At 35.5% G+C, this 22,615-nt stretch overlaps 2 protein-coding genes across 2 annotated transcripts; one reads left to right on the forward strand and one right to left on the reverse strand.

Annotated features, from left to right (window-relative positions):
• The first annotated feature begins 1,954 nt into the window (after positions 1–1,954).
• On the forward strand, positions 1,955–13,670 carry EMB1644 (Small nuclear ribonucleoprotein family protein). The gene is made up of 8 exons (XM_086449836.1): positions 1,955–2,027; positions 4,440–4,482; positions 4,584–4,625; positions 4,780–4,878; positions 4,975–5,052; positions 12,561–12,603; positions 12,775–12,945; positions 13,339–13,670. Exons 2-8 carry the CDS (start codon positions 4,480–4,482, stop codon positions 13,359–13,361), a joined length of 459 nt encoding a protein of 152 aa, XP_086305962.1. The 5' UTR covers positions 1,955–2,027; positions 4,440–4,479; the 3' UTR covers positions 13,362–13,670.
• Positions 13,671–14,451: 781 nt separating this feature from the next.
• On the reverse strand, positions 14,452–21,100 carry LOC147395980 (Transducin/WD40 repeat-like superfamily protein). The gene is made up of 8 exons (XM_086449835.1): positions 20,909–21,100; positions 20,596–20,803; positions 20,401–20,496; positions 19,633–19,707; positions 18,780–18,890; positions 17,379–17,470; positions 15,757–15,841; positions 14,452–15,034 (listed from the first exon to the last, which is right to left on the reverse strand). Exons 1-8 carry the CDS (start codon positions 21,043–21,045, stop codon positions 14,672–14,674), a joined length of 1,167 nt encoding a protein of 388 aa, XP_086305961.1. The 5' UTR covers positions 21,046–21,100; the 3' UTR covers positions 14,452–14,671.
• Between the last annotated feature and the right edge of the window lie 1,515 nt (positions 21,101–22,615).

Consider the following 22,615-nt stretch of genomic DNA (forward strand, 5'->3'; position numbering starts at 1 on the left):
TAAAGATAAATTAAAAATTTTCAATGTTAATGATTTTCTTGTCTTTTCGGATAAGCAACCTGAGTGGTTTCGGTAGAAGATGTGCAGGTCAAGCTCAAAATTAAGTTAACTACAATATTTTTGAAGTGTTGTGAATAACCTTAGTTCCCCTCTTAAGAATATTAGAATTGTTTTTATTAGTATTGTAAGACATTAGTATTTGTAATATTGTTTGATATTAAGTTCATTTTTGTTATAAGTTATATTCTTCTGCTTTTTCAGTTAATGAAATATATAAAAGAAAATACAACATAGATAGAAAATTTTAACTATCATATAACATAAATAGGAAAACATAACATAGAAAGGAAAATACAACTTTTATATGATTAATATCAATAGTGAAGAAATATCATTTGTTAACTCAAATTCCTAATCTGTATTACTTTCATCAGTCATGTTGTAAGATGAACGTAAATTATTATTATATATAAATTATTCTCATTCTTCATTTGTAAACTCAGGGAAGTCACTTAATCGGTTATGACGTAAGTCACGTAAATATATTCATGCATTTTTCATTTCCATGCGATTCAAAAGCTTGATCAAATGTAGATGGTATATTCTTTCAGTACATTTTTGCTCTCTGTCGAGAAATTTTTCTCCAAGGTTAAGCATATTTAATTTTAGAGATTTCAATTTTGAGATCAACCAACGCCGTTGTTTGTTTCTTTCATTGAAAAACTCTTCAGTGGATTCTATAGTTTACATACATTTTATTATATCTTTATGGTCTCCTTGGTTTCATTTTTTGATTCTTCGCTGCAAATAACAATAGGAGAATTCCCACTAGAAATGAGTCTTGTATTATAAATGTTTAGATCGAATTGTTTAAGATAGGTGAATTCAAATGATTGTATTTCAAATGTTTTTATAGGCAATTGAATAATGTGAATGCGACCATACATTGTGAATTATCATTTCATTACATTTTCAATTTTTTTTTTGACTTTATCCATGGTTAGTCTATTATTTATTTAAGACTTTATCAGTGATAAGTCTATTCTCATTTCATATTTCTAGTATAAATTGATGACCATTTGTTTTTTTGCCATTAAATTTCTGATATCAAATAGTAAGAGTCGGATTGGATGACCATTTTTTTGCCAATAAATTTCTTTATTTCTTACCAATTTTTCTTAATAAATTTCATTTTTTATTTTTTCAAAAAACCCATTGAATTTATATAGTTGTTAAGCAAAAGTGGTTAATTATTTTCATGGGTTTTTTTATTGTAATTTCTCACACATATATCTATATATATATATATACACACACACACACACGACAGTACCACAACAACAATTTTTTATATGGTTAAGTTATTTTAAAATCATTTTATTAAAATTAAACAAAAAATCACTTCAAGTGGCATATTTACATGTTATATTATAATTTATCATTTATACTTATTCAAAAATTGTATTTTTCCTTGAGATTTAAATGTTGAAGGCTTGAAATAGATACGATCTTAAGATAAATGATGAGGGTTAAATTTTTTATCTGAAGAGGTTGAAGATGATTGATGTTTGGAGAAAAAAGTATAATTTTTTAGTTAGAAATTAAAGATGAGGGTATTTGAGTCTTTTTCTCTTAATTTATTTAAAAGACTAAACTAAAGGAATGATGTCATCATTTTCAAAACATGGGGGCATGTCCAAATCACCCTCTTATTTTTTTCTTTAAAAACGTGTATGTTCACTTATGGCTCACATTAGTCTTTGATGCGCACTTTAATTTGCCCCGAATTTTACCTCAACTGCCCTTCAAGAAGAGAGGGACTTCGTGTTTTGCCCTAGAAAGAAATATTCCACCAAAAGACAAATATACCCTTTGAAACAGCTTAAACCTACACAAACACCCAATCATATTATAAGGTTATTTTAAGTAATTTAACTCTCAATAAGTACCAAAACTTCCGCTCTCATCTTCCTCTCTCCGTCGCGGCCTGTATCCATTTTCGCAGCTCTGAAAACTGAATCTCAGAGGTAGAACTCTATTTACTTGTTTCCATCTATAAGAATCTCACTGGTCTCCCAGAATTTCTATTTGTTTGATGGGTTTCATGTTTTTGTGGAATTTTATGATTATGATCTTAATTGTTGCAGGAACGATTGAGTTCTGTAGTTTTGTTGGTTTTTTTTTTGTTGTTGTTGTTGTCGTCGTCGTCGTCTTTTTTTTGAGTGAAATGGGGTTTTTATGGTATTTTTTTGGTGGGTTTGGTTATTTCATCTTCAATTCGTATTGCGTGTTGGATTTGGAGTTTTTGAGTTAGAATCTTCACTGTAATTATCAACAAGATTTTTTGTTGTCTAATTGATCAAATGTTATCTTGGGTAAGATCTTGAATGTGGTTATATATATATATATATATTAGATAAAAAAACATGCTTTTTACTGTGAGAAATGGGTTTTTGTGGATTTTATGATCTTAGTTGTTGCATGAACGATTGATTTATATAGTTTTGTTGGATTTATTGTCATCTATTGAGTTATTATTCAATGGGTATCTATGAAATGGGGTCGTTATTATTCAACAGTTTAACAAATTGTTATCTTAGGTTTGATCTTGCAGAAAAATGTTGTATTGAGCGGTTTTATATATATTTTTCTTAGATCACAAATATTTGCTTTTGCATGAGAGAAATGGGTTTATGTGGTAGTGATAATTAGGAGCTTTTGAATATAATGACTCCAATCATCTTTGATGCTTTTGTTTGTTGTGGATCCGTGATTGATTTCGGCAGGGAATGGGTATTGCTGGTACTTACTAGGGGTGCACATTGGATTGGATAAATCCGAGAACCGAACCAATCCGAAGCTTTTGGATTGGATTGGTTCGGATTGAACACACTCGTGGTTCGGGTATGGATCGAAAGAAAAAAATCCGGTTGATTTGGTTCGGTTCCGGATTAGACATATAATAGAACCGAACCAATCCGAAATCCGAACCAAATTTATATATAATATTAATATATATTTATATATTAAAAAACAGAACTTCCGATCTGTATTTCTCTCTTCTTCCAGTTAGAAGAAGCCGAAAACCTAGCCACCGCCGTCGATCATCTCCCTCACTCACCTCACCTCGCCATCTCGTCGGAAAACGGAGAGGTAACTCTCTCTCTCTCTCTCTCTCTCACTATGTTAGGAAGAGGGAAACAGTGCACTAACCCATATTGCATCTGTGGATTGGATTGGTTTATACGCCACCTTCACCGTTCGTGTTCTTCAAGAATACAAGGCTGGGTTCTTCTAAGATCTTCGCCTCCACATGCGGTGACTTCGCAATCACCCAGAAGAACCAAGCAAGAGTTGTACCAGTTGAATCTTGACCTGCGAAAAGGAAGCTCAACCCTGTGTCTTTAAGGAACTTTTCACCTTTAGGTAGCAAATCATTCTTTGAAATTTCTTCAGAAGAAGTCATGTAAGCTGTTATTAGATTAGTTTTTCTTCCACACCTTTAAGCATATCTTCTCTCTTTGAGGGTATGAATCGATCTATGGTTTTCTTTGCCTTCTCCAATTTCTTCTCCTTCTCGATCATCAACCAACGACACAATTTCCACCATGTTTTAGGAATTACATGCCTATAAAATATGGCTTCAGTAGCAACGTCAATCGCCTTGGAAAGTTCGTTAATAGGAAAGTTCCTAGAAAGATAATTAGGATTCTTCCCAAATGTAACAGCAAAATTTTTGTCGAAAGCAAACCTCACAGCAAAATTTTTGTCGAAAGCAAACCTCAAGAACACATCTTCCAAATCAGCAACAAATGAGAACCGAGAACCGATCCGAACCAAGATTGGATTGGATTGGTTCGGTTCTATAAGGTAATTGGATTGGTTCGGTTCTAAATTTGTAGAACCGATCATGTTTGGTTCGGTTCCAATTTTGTCAAAATCCGAACCAATCCGAACCATGTGCACCCCTAATAAATTCTTCATTAACACCACATGAATTGGAATGCTCTTAGTAAAAGTTGGTGTGGCAATAGAATGTCAATTGACTAAAAGTTTAAAGGGAAGATACTTGTTAATTTCCCCACTACATATAGGATGGTCTCGCATGCTTGTTTACTCCAATAGTCCAAAAACCTTCCAACTTCAAAATACTTTCTAAGAGAGAGACTCTTTGATTGAGAGAAATTCGCTCGATTCGTTCCTCCGCAAAGAGAGAAATCGAAAGAGGTTAATATTTCTCCTAATTTCCCCCTATTGTTTCGAAGTTATTGTGTTTGTTGGTTTTGATTTTGATTTTATTGTATAGGTTTCTCTCTGATCTTATTAGTCTTATTCGAATCTTACTATTATAAGATTCTTGAGTAGTTAGGGTTGCTAACTTTTTTTTTTAAAGAAGATTTTATGTTTTTGTTTCTCATTTGTTGACGATTTAGTTGCAGGGTTGTTGTTTCTAGGTTTGCTTTCGTAGCGTTTGAGAAGATGGTAAGTCATTCGTTTGATTTAATTTAATTTAGGGTTTTGATTCTTGTTTTATTTTATAGAGTCTAATTATCGTTTCTTCGTTGTTGATTCGATTGATGTAGCTTCCTCTTTCTTTGTTGAAGACGGCTCAAGGGCATCCTATGGTGAGAGAGCCTTGTCTCTGTTTGAAAACTTTAAATGATTTTTAGAGTTTTTGGGGTTAGGGTTAGGGTTTTGAAGACCCAATTTTTATTAGAGTATGCTTCTGCCACCTGTAGAAATTTCTCTTTTTGATTTACAATTTTTGATCTTGGTTAGTTGGTGGAGCTAAAGAATGGGGAGACTTACAATGGGCATTTGGTGAATTGTGATACCTGGATGAACATTCATCTCCGTGAAGTCATATGTACCTCAAAAGTATTAATTTTTCTTTTCTTTTGGCCCCTTTAATTTGTTATGTGATTTGAACCATATTAAAGACCATCAGAGTTGATAATGGCGATCTCATTGTAGGATGGAGATAGGTTTTGGCGGATGCCTGAGTGCTACATCCGTGGAAATACGATTAAATACCTCCGAGTTCCTGATGAGGTATGTTCTCAAGTAGAATCTTGTTAAAATAATCCTTGCTTGCTTAACAAAAAAACAAAGTTCTTAATTTTTTTTAGCATCCTATAGTAATCAGATTATCTTTATACAGTGTACTTTCAATATACTACCCTACCTTAAATTTTTTAATGATGATGATGAGTGTAGTTCGATATACTGTTTATCATGGGTTGTACTTCATCACTTCTTTGTAGGGGTGTCAATGGATAATCGAAAATCCGATTCGAATTCGAAAATTTGGGATACCGGATATCGGATTTGAATATTTTTATCTATCCAAATCCTTATCAGATTTGGATATTAACATATCGAATCTGATCTGAAATAACACACACACACACACACACACACACATATATATATGTAGGGAAATGTTCAGCACCAAACATTTTGGCAAAACATTTTTCAAAACATGGGTTAGAAGTTTGGAATGGGCTGATTTTTGGTGAGGATGATCTCTACGGTGAGGAGATCATCATCACCAAAAATCAGCCCATTCCAAAACTTCTAACCCCATAAAAAATGGTTTACAAAAAATGGATGGTCCACGATTTTTCAACTTGTAAACATGGGGCTAGAAGTTTTGGAATGGGCTGATTTTTGGTGAGGATGATCTCCTCACCGTAGAGATCATCCTCACCAAAAATCAGCCCATTCCAAAACTTCTAACCCATGTAGGACAAAAATGGTTGGTTAAAATGTTTGGTGCTGAACGGGACCCATATATATATATATAATATTGAACATAAGGGTTTTCTTTTGATTTTGATTTTGATACAAATGAAGATGAAGATTTTTTTTTTAAATTTTCATTATGAAAATCATTTGGATTTAGGAAAGATCGAGAGTTTTTTTTTCTCTCTCCACAGGTTATTCAAATTCAAATTGGATATTTTCAGATATCCAATTAGAAAATCAGATTCGGTTTTGAATAGTGTTTTACGGATATCCGTCGGATTTGGATTTGAATTTGGATATCAGATAAGATTTTCGGATTCAAATTCGGATACATTTGAATCCAAACCGATAAGTAACCGTTGATAGCCCTACTTCTTTGTTTGTTTGTCATGAAGATAAATCTAGTGTGAATATAGTGCATATTACCATGAGATCGAGGACAAGCAACACCAAAAGAGTTTGGACAACCCCTTGTGTCAGTGTGTGTGCCCAATACAATTTTCTAATTGTCTAAAAGAAAGACATGGTGGCAGGGAAGTCAGTTGCCAAGACTGTCATTAGACAACAGAGGTCTTTTTTCATTTATTGGTAACAATGAAGGATTGACTACTTGTATTGCATGATCCTATGTATCCTTGAGTTTGGATGATGCTTCCTACTAGAGCACATTCTTATCCCTTGATTATCAGTCCTAAGATCGCTTTATAACCTCAAGGCCATGATCGTGGATTGGAATTAGCAGTGATAACTTCCAACAAACCTTATGAAAATTAAATGGACCAGATTCTTAATAATGATTTTTTTTCTTGTAATCTTTTACGGTAAATAGTGTAGTTTTCAAAATCTTGTTTAACAACTTAACTGGCCATGATACAATTCCAATGACACCCTATGGACATCTCATTATTTGGGCCTTGGACTCATCTTATGGTAGGTCCAATAACCATGGTTTATTGTCTCAGTCTTTTAAGTCAAGATACTCAAATATAAGGAAAGGCATGTAGAAACTGATCTAAAGAAGATAGAGAGAAAGAGAAGAGAAGAAATTCTGGAAAAATCAGTTTTATTATTTCTCATTGTGGATTGTTTATATACTTACACAAATAAATATGAAAAGACAGAAAATGACATAAACATGTAACGACTAAAATAGACATAAACTAAAATAACTAAACTAACTATTGTTAACACTCCCCCTCAAGCTAGGGCAAATATGTCACACATGCCCAGCTTGCCCATAAGACTATCAAAATTTTCGTGACCCAAGGCTTTAGTTAGGACGTCAACTAACTGTTGTGTGGTAGGAACAAAGATGGTGCAAATGTCACTAGAAATGACTTTCTCCCGGATGAAATGACGATCGACCTCAATGTGCGTGGTGCGATCATGTTAAACTGGATTATGAGCGATGCTAATGACTGGCTTGTTATCACAATACAATTGAAAGGGCATAGGAGGTGAACAACCAAGTTCACGTAGTAATAGTCGCAACCAAAGTAACTCACATATGCCAAAAGTCAGGTTCTGAACTCAGCTTCAGCATTGGAGCGGGTGACTATCGACTATTAGTTACCAAATTTCCACCCACCATAACACAATACCTAGAAGTAGAACAACGATCAATAATAGAGCCTGCCTAATCAACATCAGTCCATGCTTCAACATGCATGTGACCGTGGGAACGAAATAGTAAGTCTTTCCCCGGACACCCTTTCAGGTATCGAAGGATGCGTAGGGCAGCATCAAAATGTGTCGTGCTAGGGGCATGTGTGAATTTGCTAACAACACTAACGATATAGGCAATGTCAGGTTGCGTAAGAGATAGGTAGATGAATTCACCCACCAACCATTGATAACGATTGATATCTTCAAGGGCTTCACCATCATTGTCACTCAATCGATAATTAGGCTCGGTTAGAGTATCTATTGGTTTAGCCCCAAGTTTACCTGCTTCCTAGAGCAGATCTAGCACACACTTCCACTGTGAGATAAAAATGCATGTCTTGGACCGAGCCACCTCAATACCCAAAAACATATTTTAGAAGTCCAAGGTCTTTTACTTCAAAGCGATTTCCAAGAAGATGCTTCAAAGCTTGGATCTCAGTAGGACAGTTGCATGCAATGACAATGTCGTCAACATACACAATGAGAACTGTAGTTTGAGGTCTGTTGTGCTTGACAAACAATGTGTGATTAGTTTGACATTGCTTGTAACCCACATCCTACATAACAAAGCGGAATCGTTCAAACCATGCGTGCGGGGATTGTTTGAGATCATATAATGACTTTTTAAAACGACAAACTTTCCCATTCGCACTAAAGAAAAAGAACTCCTGAAGGAGTATCCATGTGTATTTCTTCTTGCAAATCACCATGCAAAAAGGCATTCTTCACATCTAGTTGGTGAAGTTACCACAAGAAGTTGGCTACCAAAGATAAAAGAACACAAATAGAATTCATTTTTTCTACCGGGACAAAAGTTTCTTGATAGTCAATGCTATATGTTTGAGCATAGCCCCTAGCAACCTACCTAGCCTTGTACTTGTCAATCGATCCATCATACTTGAACTTCATTGTAAACACCCACTTGCTCCCAATTGACTTCTTCCCTTGTGATAAGGACACTAACTCCCAAGTATAATTTTTTTTATAAAGCTTGCATTTTCTCATCAATAGCATATTTTCACTTGCGATTAAAGAGAATTTATTTCACACTAGATGGGATGGAAACAGAATACACAATAGCAACAAAGGAGCTATGAGATGGAGACACATCATGATAAGAAATAAATTGGGAAATAGGGTACGAAGTACAAGTACGTTTACCTTTCCAAAGAGTAATGGGAACATTAGAATCTAAAGAAACTGGATTTGACTCCTTAGTGATGTGGTATGGTGAATCCGCAATGGCTTGTTTTCCTATTCTAGTGTTAACATGTCCAAACAGATTAGGGTTAGGCACTAATGGGTGGGTCAGCTTTTCCAGTAGAGTCAGGAATAATTTGCAAAGGTAGTGAAATTAGGAAAGAGGACTCCGAAAGTGACTCATCATTAGTGGATTGAAGAAACCACTTCCTCTGAAGGAATTGTCAATCAGGATTAGGAAAGTAACATTGATCTTCAAAGAATGTGATATCCATTGTAATAAAACGACGACGAGTAAGTGGATGATAGCATTTATAATCCTTCTGAGAATTAGAGTAATCAAGAAATACACTTCAATGCCTTAGGGTCAAGTTTAGTGCAAGCAGGACTAAAAATATGAGCAAAGCATATGCACCTAAAGACTCGTGGAACCACAGGGAACAATGGATGATCAGGAGAAAGGGACAACAGAAGAGGTTTGAAGTTCAAGACGTTGGAGGGAGTACGATTGATAATGTAACATATAATAAGAACTGCTTCAGACCAGAAATGCTTAGTAACATTCATCCTAATCAACAAAGCTTTTTCTAACTCTAACAAATGACAATGTTTCCTTTTTGCAGTACCATTTTGTTGGGGTGTAGAAGCACAAGAAATTTGTTGTTCTATACCTTGAGTAGCATAGCATTTTTTTAACCCCCCATAGGTATACTCTCCTCCCTTATCAAAATGAAGGATTTTGATATTTATTCCCAATTGCGTTAAAACCACCGCATGAAAATCTTGGAATATGGAATAGACATCATCTTTTGTTTTCATTAAGTATATCCACATACATCTATTATAGTCATTGACAAATGTAACAAAATAGCGAAAACCCAATAAAGAAGTAACGAGGGATGGATCTCAAACATTAGAATGCACTAGAGAAAATAAAGAACTCCTTTTATTTAAACTTGTTGGATAAGAAGAATGACAATGTTTTGACAATTGACAAACTTCACACTGTAATTCTGACAATGACATAGATTGAAACAAATAAGGAAATAAATGTAAATATTGAAAAGAAACATGACCCAAATGAATATTCCATCGCATTATTCGAGCTTTATTGACTACCCTATTATTACTACTCTGAGAAGCATGAGCATGTGGAATATGTTAAGACATTGGGACATTGAGAAGGTACAAGTCATCTGCTTCACGACCACTGCCAATCACCCTATTTGTTGTTAAATCCTAAAAGACACAATGAGAAGAAAAAAAGGTTATACTGCAATTAGATTTTTTGTAATACTACTAACAAACACAAGATAAGTAGTGAGATTAGGAACATGTAAAACATTAGACCAAGGAAAGCTGTGAGGGACTGTGATGGTTCCTTTACTGGCTATGGATGATAAGGAACCATCAGTTAGGCGGATTTTGTTCTTGCCTGAACATGGGTATAGGATTAAAAGAAAGAAGACATAACTGTCATGTTATCTGAAGCTTCTGAATCAAGAATCCAGGAGTTGGAGTGAGATGAGGAAACATGATGAGCAGCGGTAAGAGTATTTGTGTATGCGAAAAAAAAAGTGGCAGTGGAACCATCCAATAAAGCCCTCAAGCAAGTAATATCCTCCGTAGAGAATGATGCATGCACTACTGGTGAAGGTGTCTCAGAACTCGCAGTATCATTTAGCATGTCGGCATTAGAAGTGTGATGAGCGGAAGAAGATCGACCCTTAGGCTGAAATGACTCAAGGCAATCTATCAAGTCCCAGCACTTTTGCTTGAATATGTCTAAATTTGTCACAATGGTCACGCTTTGGCTTCTCTCTTGCTATTGGGTGTTCGGGTGGGTTTATCAAACATCTTCTCTCTTTAAGCTTGTCTGTCTCCCTGTCTACTAGTTGCCATGATTGATCTATCATTCATAGAAATATCCAGATGTCCCATAGCCACACGTTGACTCTCCTCACTTTGAACATAAGAGTGCACGGTGTTCAAAGGAGGTAAGGGATTCCTATTCAGAATCTGAACTCTAGCCATCTCAAACTCGGGATTCAGACTGACAAGGAACTAGAAGGTGCGATGGATCTCAACATGTTTGTTGAATTGAGCATAATCTTTAAAGCTTTCCCAATTGAAGGGTAAGTAGTGATCAAGTTCTTTTCACATGCTGTGCAATTCAGAAAAGTAGCCTGACAATGTCTTCTCCCCCTATTTGAGATGCTATATATTTTGTTCCAACTAATAGATTCTCACACTATTTTGAGCCTAAAAGTAAGTTTGATTCATCGAATCCCAAATATGTCGTACGGTTTTCAAGAAGAGATATCCTCAACTAATATGGGGTTTGCTTTGAGTGTGGCAACCATAACATAATCAAGGTATTCTTAGTGTGCCATTGGTTGTACTTAGGATCTGAGATATTAGGTAGTTTCTCCTTCCCATTCAAATAGCCTGCCTTTCATCTTTCATGGATGGCTAGCTTCGCAGACTAAGCCCATTCCAAGTAATTCGTGCCATCGAGTTTGATTGTGGTGATCTGGAGGTTTGGATTTTCATCTTTAACTTGTGAGGATCCAAACCCATTATTGGTAGACTGTCCTAAAGTTACTTTTGACATGACTTCGGAGAGTCTAGATCATACTAAAAAAAATTACTCGGAAACACTACCAAACTACTTAGAACCAATGAGGGGTCTTATTGTCGCATTCCAGATGAAAGAAGGGGCCTAGATGGTTGGAGGTAACCCTAGGGAACGTGCAACAACACACCTAAGGTAACCCTAAGAACCTGCAATAGACCTTAGAGTGGCTGTGGGGACATGCGGCAGCACTTGTGGTTGCTGTTGTGGCTTGCGGCAACACCTAGGGAGTGTTCGAAGCTTTCTTCGATCTTCTCAATTGTCACCACCGCTTTCGTACCATGTAGAAACTGATCTAGGGTTTTAGAAAAGATAGAGAAAAAGAGAAGAGAAGAAATTCTGGAACAAATTAGATTGATTATTTCTCTTTGTGTATTGTTTATATACTTACACAAATAAATAGGAAAATAGGAAAAGACAGAAAATGACATAAACATGAAAAGACAGAAAATGACATGGACTAAACTAACTAAATTAAACTAAACTAAACTAACTACTGTTTACAAGGCATTGGCCTTCTATTGGAGTCCTTGTAGATTAAATCAAACCATAGTCATAGTTGACTAAAAAATTTATAAACTTAACGGCTGGGGAATCATGCTTTATTTGCCTGATACTGCATCGGTTCTCTTTAAGAGTGACTTTATTGAGGCACCGTATTGTGGAATTAGATCCAGTTGTGGTAATTTTAGTGGATGCGTCTTGGTACCTGTGATAGTTGCTAACGAGAGCTGGCCTGAGAAGTTTTTCGTGGAAGTGACTACTTCGAAACTATTTAGACCTGCATTTTGCAGTTGACTGAAAGTTGCCACATGCCTTCATGGTCTACAATTTTACAGACAAGCTTTGTGCTTGAGTGAATAGAGAGTGCGATTCATAGAAGCTTAAGCCCCAAGCCCCAAGTGAGTACACTTGATTGGGCTGTTGGCAGTCTAGTCTAGCTTCTATATCCTTGTGCTCTATTTGTAAATGACCGATTTAAAATTTGATAATCTTTTATCTTTGATGCTAAAGGAGTAAACGATAATTGCTTGTTTTACTTTGTTGCTTTTATATCATACCAAAATATAGGCATATAGCTTTCCACTCCTTGATTTCTCGTCTGAACTTTTACGAAGTGTTCTGGTTATTGGCATCATTGTTTTGTGACTAACAAATGATGTGGAAACTTAACTTTTCCCAACTTTAAACTACTTTAATTCTCGTAGATATCGTTTCCCTATATTTGTTTCAACTATTATTATTATTTTTTGTTTGGGGCTTTTAGACAACATGTTTGGCTGATTATAGCAATATTGGGTTTCATTTCCAGGTAATCGACAAAGTTCAGGAAGAAACAAACAAGAGCCGAACAGGTATGTTACTTTACTCTGTTTTGGTATCATCAATTGAAGATGCCCATTTGTTTTACTTGTATATTCTAAGCTTGCTTGTCGTAGATGCACGATGGTTGTATCCACATAAGAACATTTGCTCCTGGTTTAAGTAAAAAATATATTATTAACATTGATTTTATCCTTGTTCAGACAGGAAACCACCTGGAGTAGGACGAGGAAGGGGAAGAGGTAGAGAGGATGGTACCAGCGGGAGGCCTGGAAAAGGCATTGGCCGTGGCCAAGATGATGGAGGTGCTAAAGGGTTTGGTGGAGGCAGGGGGGGAAGGGGTGGTCTCAACGGCAAAAGTGGTGGCAGCAGAGGTACAGGATTTTCTGCTTGTTCCTGATAATATTATTAAACATGTGGCATTGTTAATGTACTTTTTTTAAAACATAAATTGTACATAAAGAAAGATCCCCTTTCTTGGGAAGGGGAGGCAAGCCATAGTATAATACTTGAGCTTACATTGGGTCACGTTACCTTTGTCAAAAACTTTGAGCAATACAAATTATAGTCCCGTAATTCAAGAAATCACTCTATATGATACTTTTCAATTTAGCACAATGGTATGTGATGAAGCGATTAAGGCTATATTTTCCTTGGAATTTTAGAATCATCAAATATGTCAACGAAAGTCATCAACATCAAATTTTGTGGGAGTGAGTCATCTCTCTTTCTTTATTAGATATATCTGATTCCATTGTTTATAACAGGTGGAGGGCGTGGCCGTGGTTGATGCTAGTTAAGGACTGAACGACTTAAGGAAGCATTAAACCAGTTTTAAAGGCATTTCTCTGCCCCTTACGTATGCCATCATGTGTGAAGAAATGAACAGGTTTATATAAGATCTCTCTCTCTCTCTCTCTCTCTTTGGTTCTTAGGATCTCATATTGAGGGGGGCTTAGATGTATTATTTAAAGCAAAACAAAGGAAAAGTTTATTTTCTTGTTAGTTTATTTCTTCTGCTTTTGTGCTTAAGATCTTACTATTACTATGTGTTTTAGTTTCATTAAAACTTATGGACGCCAGGTTTGTGTTTTTCCCACTTTTGTTAGGGTTTGTCTTCATTTTAAAGAAATTCAGTAGTTTTAAATGGGGGTCATCTCAATCATACGGTAGCAAATATTAACAAAGGATTTAATTTGAGTAACTTTTATGAATACAGATAGAACATTAAATAAATAGATAGATCAAAATTATTAATTAAGCATTCAACCTGGTCCACGCATTTAGGAAGTTTTACTCTATTTCTGTATGATTCGTTCTTTTTCTCAGCTTTACAAAATTAGTCTTCATCTTCAAACTTATCATTGTGTCGATCAAGTCATCTGACATATATGGCGTTCATATATGCGTGCAGCTTCAAATAATGTTGTCCAATATGGGATTTTGCCCCTACTAAGGGTCCTTGGGCTCACCTTGTGACATGAAAAACGCATGATCTGAGGCTTCAGGATGGTTAAGAAGACAAAATTCAATCAGCTTTGGAAAAAAAATCCAAAAAAAAGTTATAATCTTTATTGTTGTATTTTGATTTTAAATTTGGGACTAATTTTTTAGTTCGGCACTTTTTACAATGAGTTATAAGAACGGAGGCTTTAAAAACCTAGATTCTGTGTGTTCTGAAATACAAGGGTAAAGAAAATGTTGTAATTAGATTTCAAATAACATGGCCAATGTTTAAAATCTCATTATTTTCCGATGCATATTCAAAATAATCTCAATTGAAACATTCTGAAAGGACATGAAACTTTGAATCTGAATTTTAAATCTTAATCTTTTTAAGTTATTAATAATGCAAACAACAATTTGCCCAAACAAACGAATTGAAACAATCAATATACATTTAGAGTAGTCTGGATCTCTTTCAAAATTGATTCCCAGCGCAAGTAACTTGATCAAGCAATGCTCCCTCTACATAAAGGAAGCACTTTGTTTTGTTTGATAATTTACTGATAGACTACCACAATAATACAAAATATTTCCAATCCTAAAAGCTGATTCTCAAGATGGCACAAAAGTATAATCCAACAGAGAAGAATTTTACTAGTATGGATGATGCCGGTTCCTGCGAATTCTTGGGGACTTCATAACCAGTGCAGTAGAAATCCAGGAACTATTTATTTTAGAAGATTCATCCGACAACCAGCAACATAAGCGACCATCCTCACCACCCGTCCATCCAAAAATGCCTTGGCTGTGGTCATGGCCACCGTATATACCTGACATAGGCAACACACTTCTTACAACACCCAAGTGGCCACCCTCAAGAATAGCTTCTGGAGACCCGATTGTTCCGATTCCCTTGTAATGTACAGGAAAGTAGCCTAACGTGCCAGCATTGGTGCCACCAATAACCCATAAACGGTCATTGGTTCTTGAGTAGTGGCAATCAACAAAATAATCAACCTGCCAAAATAGAAAACACTGATAAAGTTCACTAATAAAACATGAAACACGGTGTTCAACCGAAAGTCCTTTCGTCAAGAAAATGGAAATTGGTCCATCTTATATGATTGTGAAGAGTTTGGAAGGCTGTGGCTCAGCTAATGGAATTATGCAACCCTTATGACCTCAGCATCTTTCCTCGTCAAAAAGCATGTCTTGGCTTAAGAGCAGTAGAGCAGCCAAAATCTCAAATAATAAGTACAGTAAATGGTGGAGAGAGCAATCAAGTAATGTAGGTCCTCTTAAAAACTGAATTTGAACGGTTTCATGGCTTATCTTGTGGAGTGAATATCAAAATAGCATTGTTATACAGAAAACCACCACCCCCGCCCCCACCCAAAAAAACAAAAACAAAAACTGGGGTTCTGATTGTTGATTATGCTTAAAGTTTTAAACACAGGCCAGAAGAACTGTAAGGCTCTGGTCACAGCAGTACAATCGAGTATAATTGGGTTAAAAACTATCTTATGCATACAAGCGAAATGTTGCATCAAGGCTACATGTTTACAGAGCTCTTGGCACTTCTTATAGACCTTTTGGCTTCAATTTTCCTATTTATGACAAAATTGTACTTCCAAAAAAAAAAAAAAGCAAAAATGAAGCTTCATATGAAACCCTTTCATAATCTAACAAAATAAGACAATCAAGCATTTTAAAAGTATTACTGAACAGGATTAACTTACATGATCAAGTGTCCAGCTGTCAGAAGCTACTGTACGAGCATCCTGGAAGTTTGTTTCATTTCTTCCATCCTTCCAGTCCCAAATACTGCAAAAGTATAGCAACTGTTAATATGAAAAACTAAAATCAAATATTAGGTGAAGCATTAATTAAAAAAACAAAAGCAAGAAAGCTAAAACCAAGTAAGAATAAAGCCTACATTTGATAATTTTTCTGTATTCTTTAATGAAAGATAAAGTAACTGAAGCTTTTGAGAGACAAATCAAAAGGCAAAACAGGCCAATAGGAGTGGCATTTTGTAGTGGATATAACTTTTCACTGTTGGCTTCCCATGAGCATGGCTAACTTAGACAAACTGAATCCAGAAGAGAAGAACCAGAAGTTGCTGTAAAAGACCAAGTCATAGATGATAGGTTTCGATGGGAGATGGACTCCCTCGCCAAGTTATTTATTCATCTCCATGAATCACAGAATCAGTTCTCCAACACCCTTTTTCACCGACAATTTTCCTTGAACAAATATCCATAAAGCACCAGTCCTCTATAATTGTCTAATCCAACATACCGGAAAAGAAAGAACTTCAATGGTCCTTGATCTTTGCGAGGGAGGTGAATTTGAGGCACAAACAAACTATGTGATGCCTCTACTTGTAAAATTCTGATTGTTCAACCTGGAGTTTGACTTCAAATGTGTGCCACGGGGTCCTCTGAAATGGATTCAGCAGCTCAATCCCCCAGCCCCTACTTTATGAAGCATGTAACCCTAAAACCCCAGGAGAAATCATGTTTCAATTAGTCGAGGTGTGACGAACAATAGGTCAACCTTAGAGGAGTTACTGAAGAATCAAGGTTACATGAATCAGATGGCAATGTGATATTCATATGATTACAAATCTACCATTGGGAGGCATGCCACTGTTGCTTGTTAGGAGAAATTCCTTATGTTGTGTCAGGTGATACATCTATATAATAAAACACAATTGTGTGCCCCACCTTGGGACAGTTTTGTAAGAGACCTATAGTTTTGCCAGTTGATACATCTATATAATAAAATACAACCGTGAGGCCTACTTTTTTATAGTTTTGTGGGGGATAAACGTCTCATCTGGCTACTGTTTTTTTCTTTTTTTTAAGGGGCCGGGGGGGGGGGGGGGGGCAAACGTCCCACTCAACTGTGGGGCCCACTTTATTGTCTCTCCTCTTCCTCCCTTCAGCTTTATTATCTTTCCTCTCCTCCTGTCCTTTTTTCAATAATATCACTCCAAGTTTACTATCTTTCCTCTTTTACCACCTTTTTCCATAATAACCCTCTAACTTCAGTATCTTTCCTCTTTTACCTATTTAATCCACTTTATTGTCTTTATTCATATCCCTTTTCTTAATAATACCTCTCCAACTTTATTATATTTCCTTTTTTACCCCTTAACCCCAAAGAGGATGCCCGTGCCATAGGCATTGGCGAACTCTAGTTTACAAATAAGATCCCTTCTCTTTTGTTTGTCTTTTCCATTCAGTATCATATGCATGCGTGCAATGAGAGTAAATACATGCTCCATAAATCTACAGTAGCAAAAATAGTTGATTACTATGGCTAAGCTACAAGCAAAAGTCAAATTTTGAGAGACCTTAAAGTTTCAATATGTGTCAAACACCAAAGCTTTTGATTCATCTCTCCAAAGAATCCAACTTTACCAATTGAAGTTCCCACATTCATCACCTACATGGTCATGAGAATATCTTAGCATATTTGCTTGAAATAACAATTTATGATTAAGGATAAAATTGAGGAATATTACCTTAGCAAATAAAAAGGAAAAGAAAAGATATTTGAGCAGGTAATCAATGTAACGCAACAAACAATCAGAATATGAAAGTCATGCTAATTGAATGTCTATGAACAGTCATGAATGTAACGAGCAATTAGCATATGGGAACATTACTGATTGATTGCATACATACATATTGAGATACATAGATATGCAAATAAAAAGGGAAAAAAAAGGTTTCTATTCAGGAATGGAAGAATTAAGACCTTGTTCCTGACATGAATGTCATCCATTTAGACTCATTATCATCCATTTGGACTGTCCATATGCTCACTGACCACTGAATCAGCCAATAGTCCTAATGTCCAATCAAGTTCCTCCATTTGGAGGACAATTAAAACAAGTAGATGTGGTTGAAAGAATGCACACTGTTTACAGTTTAGGATGATTCTAACAATTCAAAGGTCTTCGTTTGATCAGTAGAAAAGAAGGCAACAGTCCAAATTTTATGGATGATCTCTCTATCTTAGAAGATCAAAATTTTGGGGTTGTTGCAAATCAAAGGTAAGTCTAACATTTGGATGGTTAGGTTCAATGGATGGCTATGGGTGGAATACACACAAGGTTTTGTATTGTTCATTGCAAATAAAACACATTTTAGCGTGTTTGTGTACACACATGCATTAATCACAGTTTGGAGTACGCTAAAGAAATTGTTCGAACACTATGTCACATACAAGAAGTAGCTGCACCAAAATTCTTTCCCAGGAACGAGCTTTACATGAAATAGGCAGTAACTCTCTCATACCGAATATTTTCTGTGGTACACAGATTCTGAGAGTGTCATTGATTCTTCTGAGGTCCAACACAATGTCACATATGCAGAAAGTAGAAGCACCCTTTTCAAACCATATATTTGCATGAATAAGGAGAAAACTTTTTGACCTGAAAATATTTTCTATGGCATCGTAACACATGCAAGTTCCTTAAAACATTTGTGAAGATAAAAGTAGTGTTGCAGATACAGCACATATATTCTGAAATTCTAGTTTGATGATATTAGGTTTTCCATCAATAGCATTAACAGCTACGCAAATTGAGATTAGATGTATAGGCCCATGTCTATAGATATGCCAAATGATCTAATTTTCCTTGGGTATGAATCAATAATCCACTCTTAATATTTGAAAATAACTAGTTTACAATATCTCAAATGCAGGCCTGTACTTACTAACCATTAAAGAAAAGGTCTGTACTTACTGAATCCAATTTATCATCCTCATTGATATTTCCGTCAGTATCAAAGGTGCATATCAACCCATCAACAGAAGCAGAAACAAGCTTGTTTTGATGATCTGGGGCAAAGAGGACCTAGTCAATAATTAGGAAGCCATAAGAAGATGATCAGACGTTATAACACTAATTTAAAAGCTGACACATGAAAGCAATGAAAGAAGAAACCAAGGATTATGTGAGCATGAACATGCTATTTCATAAGAAACACATGACCAGTTATCTAGTAATGCAAAAATTTTGTATACATATATATATGGAACAGAAGTAAATAAACTTATAACATGGATAATCTTTGTAAAGGTCCACTGGGGCTTATCTCTTCTTGCAACAGTGGTAACGGGTGAGCTTTCCCAAATCCTACCAAAAAGAAACATAAGCCTCTTTTTTCAGGTAGAATCCAGAAAGCAAACTACAAATCAAGTGGCCAAACACAAATATGGACACATCTAGCATGAACAACACGAACATAAAAGTAAAGATGGGTCTAAAATGCAAGGATGTGTGCATGCAAAAGTGAATGTATGCATCTATCGCTCATAAGAAAATTAATGATCATAAATTACATTTAATTCATGCATCCAAGCGATTAAAAATCCATAATCTATATCAAACAAGTGTGATAAAGCAAACCAATACTTATGGCAGTTCTGGCTCCAATAGTCCCAGTTTTTGACAAGAGATTGAATTGAGCAAGCCAAGTCAAAATCGAGTAGTAAAAACAAATTGATGCAATCATGCAAGTACCAACCCCAACAAAAAGAAATTCCAAAAAATAAAAAAAACACTATCAAGACCATAGAAATTCAAATAAATGAACCTGAGTAACGTCATCCATATGAGATTCCTCTAAGCATGCCACTTGCTTTCCATTCCTCCAATCCCAAAAGAGTACCTGCATGCAATTAATGTTAATATGTTACACACACATAAATAAATTATGTGTATACGCATGCGCGTGGGCACAAACATAAATAGATTCAAAAGGTGTATGCAACCGTAAATTTATTAAAAAAAATATAAATTGGACTTAATTGACGTGATAGAGAGATAGATACATGTCAATCAAACTAAAAGGAAAATTTCATAAGACAACAATAAAATTGACTATGCTTTATGGAGAAGAATGTTGATTAAAGAAAAATACTCACATAATGAGCATACAACCAATACGAAGATGAGACGAATAAATGGACACACTAAGAAAAACATGATAACAAATTAACTCATCTCTCATTCCTATATAAAATACAAATATCTCCTTTCAAAACAAACACTTCCAAGCCTCATAACATATAAAAAAAATTAAAAAAAAAAAAAATGAAACAAATCTCTTACAAAGTGCTTCCGATTCATGACAGATGAATTTTGACAACTTTCTAAGTAATTCAACCCCAAATAATTCCTCTTTTACGCGGGCAATCCCTTTGAATCCCATCTCATTGGAAAGCCCACTAAAATAGAGATTTCAGCGAATATTACCAATTCGAAACTGAAATAAAATTATGGTGCTCTCTCCCTATTCTAAGGATAAAAATACCAGAATTAACCGAAAATCTGAACCAATAAAACTGATGAGGAGCTATACCTGAGATTTACATCCTGCGGCAAGAAGATTATCGGCTGAACCACCAAACGAAAAGCTGAATACTTCTTGAGACGAACCCGCACTTAGTAAGGAAACCTGATATTCATCAAATAATCAAAACCCATTATAAAATATAAAAAACAAACTTGGATCAAAGGGTTTAGAGGAAATATCATGTTGAGATAATAATGAGACCTGATTGAAGGTTCTTGTGTCCCAAGTTCTAAGAGTGCCATCAGAGGAGCAAGAATGGAGGACATGAGGTGGGGATGGACCTGAAAATGAGATGTGGTTGATGGATTCAGTGTGCCCTCTACATTCTCCAATGTATTGGCCTGTTATCGGGGAATAAAATTTGATTGCTTTTGTTGATAGAGAGACCGCCATTGTTGAACTCCCCTGGCTTGCATATTGTTCAAAGAAGAGAACCAAAAGGGGGAAAAACATAAAAATGAAGAAAAAACACAAGCAATAATCTTAGAGAGAGAAAGAAAGAGAGAGGTTAAACCTCGAATCGATTTGAAAGACGTAATCGTCTCCAAAGTTGGTTTGAATTGAGTTTTTGATGCCAAAACGCTTAAATGAAGACGAAGTAGTTGCAGAAGAAGGAGATTCTTCTACCTCCATCTCCGTTTCTTCTTCCATCTCTCTCTCTCTCTCTCTCTCTCTGAAATTAGAATTGGTTCAAAATTGGTAACAAGGGTTTTAGGAATGTAGGGCTTCAAGGGAAATAGAATCTGGAATTGATCGGGCCTAAAAACCTAGCCTAAAATCCCAACCCAAGAAGAGTTAATTTTGTCCAATCTAGGCCCGACTCTCTTCTCTCCTGGCCCAACCGTATTAGGCCCAAGTTATGTGTCAGAACCATTTCTCTTACCATCCTTATAGTGGTTCGCATATGGTGACCTAATTTTCAAGTCCCATAGTTTTATGTTTTGATTTTCTCAGTAAATTACTTCTTATTTTCTAGCATAAATGTCACCTCAAGCTTCTAAGCACATTTTAATTTTGCCTAATTAAAGGTTTCGAGAATAGACGACCACTGAACTCTCAAATATAAATGTATTGGTGATCGACCCAATGGTAAAAAAAAAAAAAAAAAAAATTGTGCTCTACATCAACATGGCATCCGATCATTAATAGATGGGTCTTTCGATTCATGCAACCTCTCTCTCTCTCTCTCTCTCTCTAACACATGATCGTGATCGTAAAATCACAAAATCGAAAGATTGAGTTTCATCCTCTGGATATGTACTATTTGTTGATTATTTATGTCTTTCATCCTAACCACTAGATGGGATCACAATGAGATCTAATAGTCGTGTTATGAGGTGTTTTTCATAAATTAAGTATTCTTCCTCTAGGTTTTGAGTGAGATGGTGAGAGGAGTATGAGCGATGCCGATGATGACATTATTTCACTATTTCTCGAATAATAAGGTTACAATATCTCCTTCTCACTTTTTCTTTCAACGCAAGGTATCTCATACCCCTTTTGGGATGGGACTAATTCCTAGGATTGCACGTCCTAACCTTGTGAAAGTTTTCTAGCGTGCAACATGGTAATTCAGAAAGCCATCTAGATTCTGACACACGACCAAAGGAAAACCTACTGATAGTTTTATTGTTGAGCCAATCCCCTAAGTTTCTCAATTTCACTTCCTCTCAATAATAATAAATATTAAAAAAAAAAAAAAAAAACCTAAAACGAGTTTACTAAGGGCGAGTTTGATTAGAAATGGAAATTGGGTTGGATTTTTAATTTTTATAGAAAAATCACATTTTCCATTGTTTGACTAGGTTTTTTTCATGAAAAATTAAAATCTACTCTCATCTAAAAATCCAACAAATGGTGGATTTCATTTTTTTTTTACCTAGTCCATGGAAAAATAAAATTCAGCCCTAATTTCCTCTTCATCTTTTCCTTACTTTCCTCCCCCCTCCATCACTATTGTCCCTCCATCACTATTGTTGTCGCTACCTTATCATCACTGTCATCTTCTCCTTCAATCTTCTTTTTGACTTTTTGGCTAATATTGTCTCAAGTGCAATCAAATTGATATGAGATTTCGATTTTTCATGGTGCCCATTTTTCTAAGAAATTTAAAATTCATAAATTTGCATTTTTCATGCAATCAAACATATCCTAAGAATTTATAATTTGTACTGAGATGAAATTGTCCCTATAGTAAAAGTTATGGAATTGGTACATATAA

The sequence above is a fragment of the Akebia trifoliata genome, chromosome 8 (assembly GCF_017979445.1).
Source record: "Akebia trifoliata isolate Shusen 1 chromosome 8, ASM1797944v1, whole genome shotgun sequence".
NCBI lineage: Eukaryota > Viridiplantae > Streptophyta > Magnoliopsida > Ranunculales > Lardizabalaceae > Akebia > Akebia trifoliata.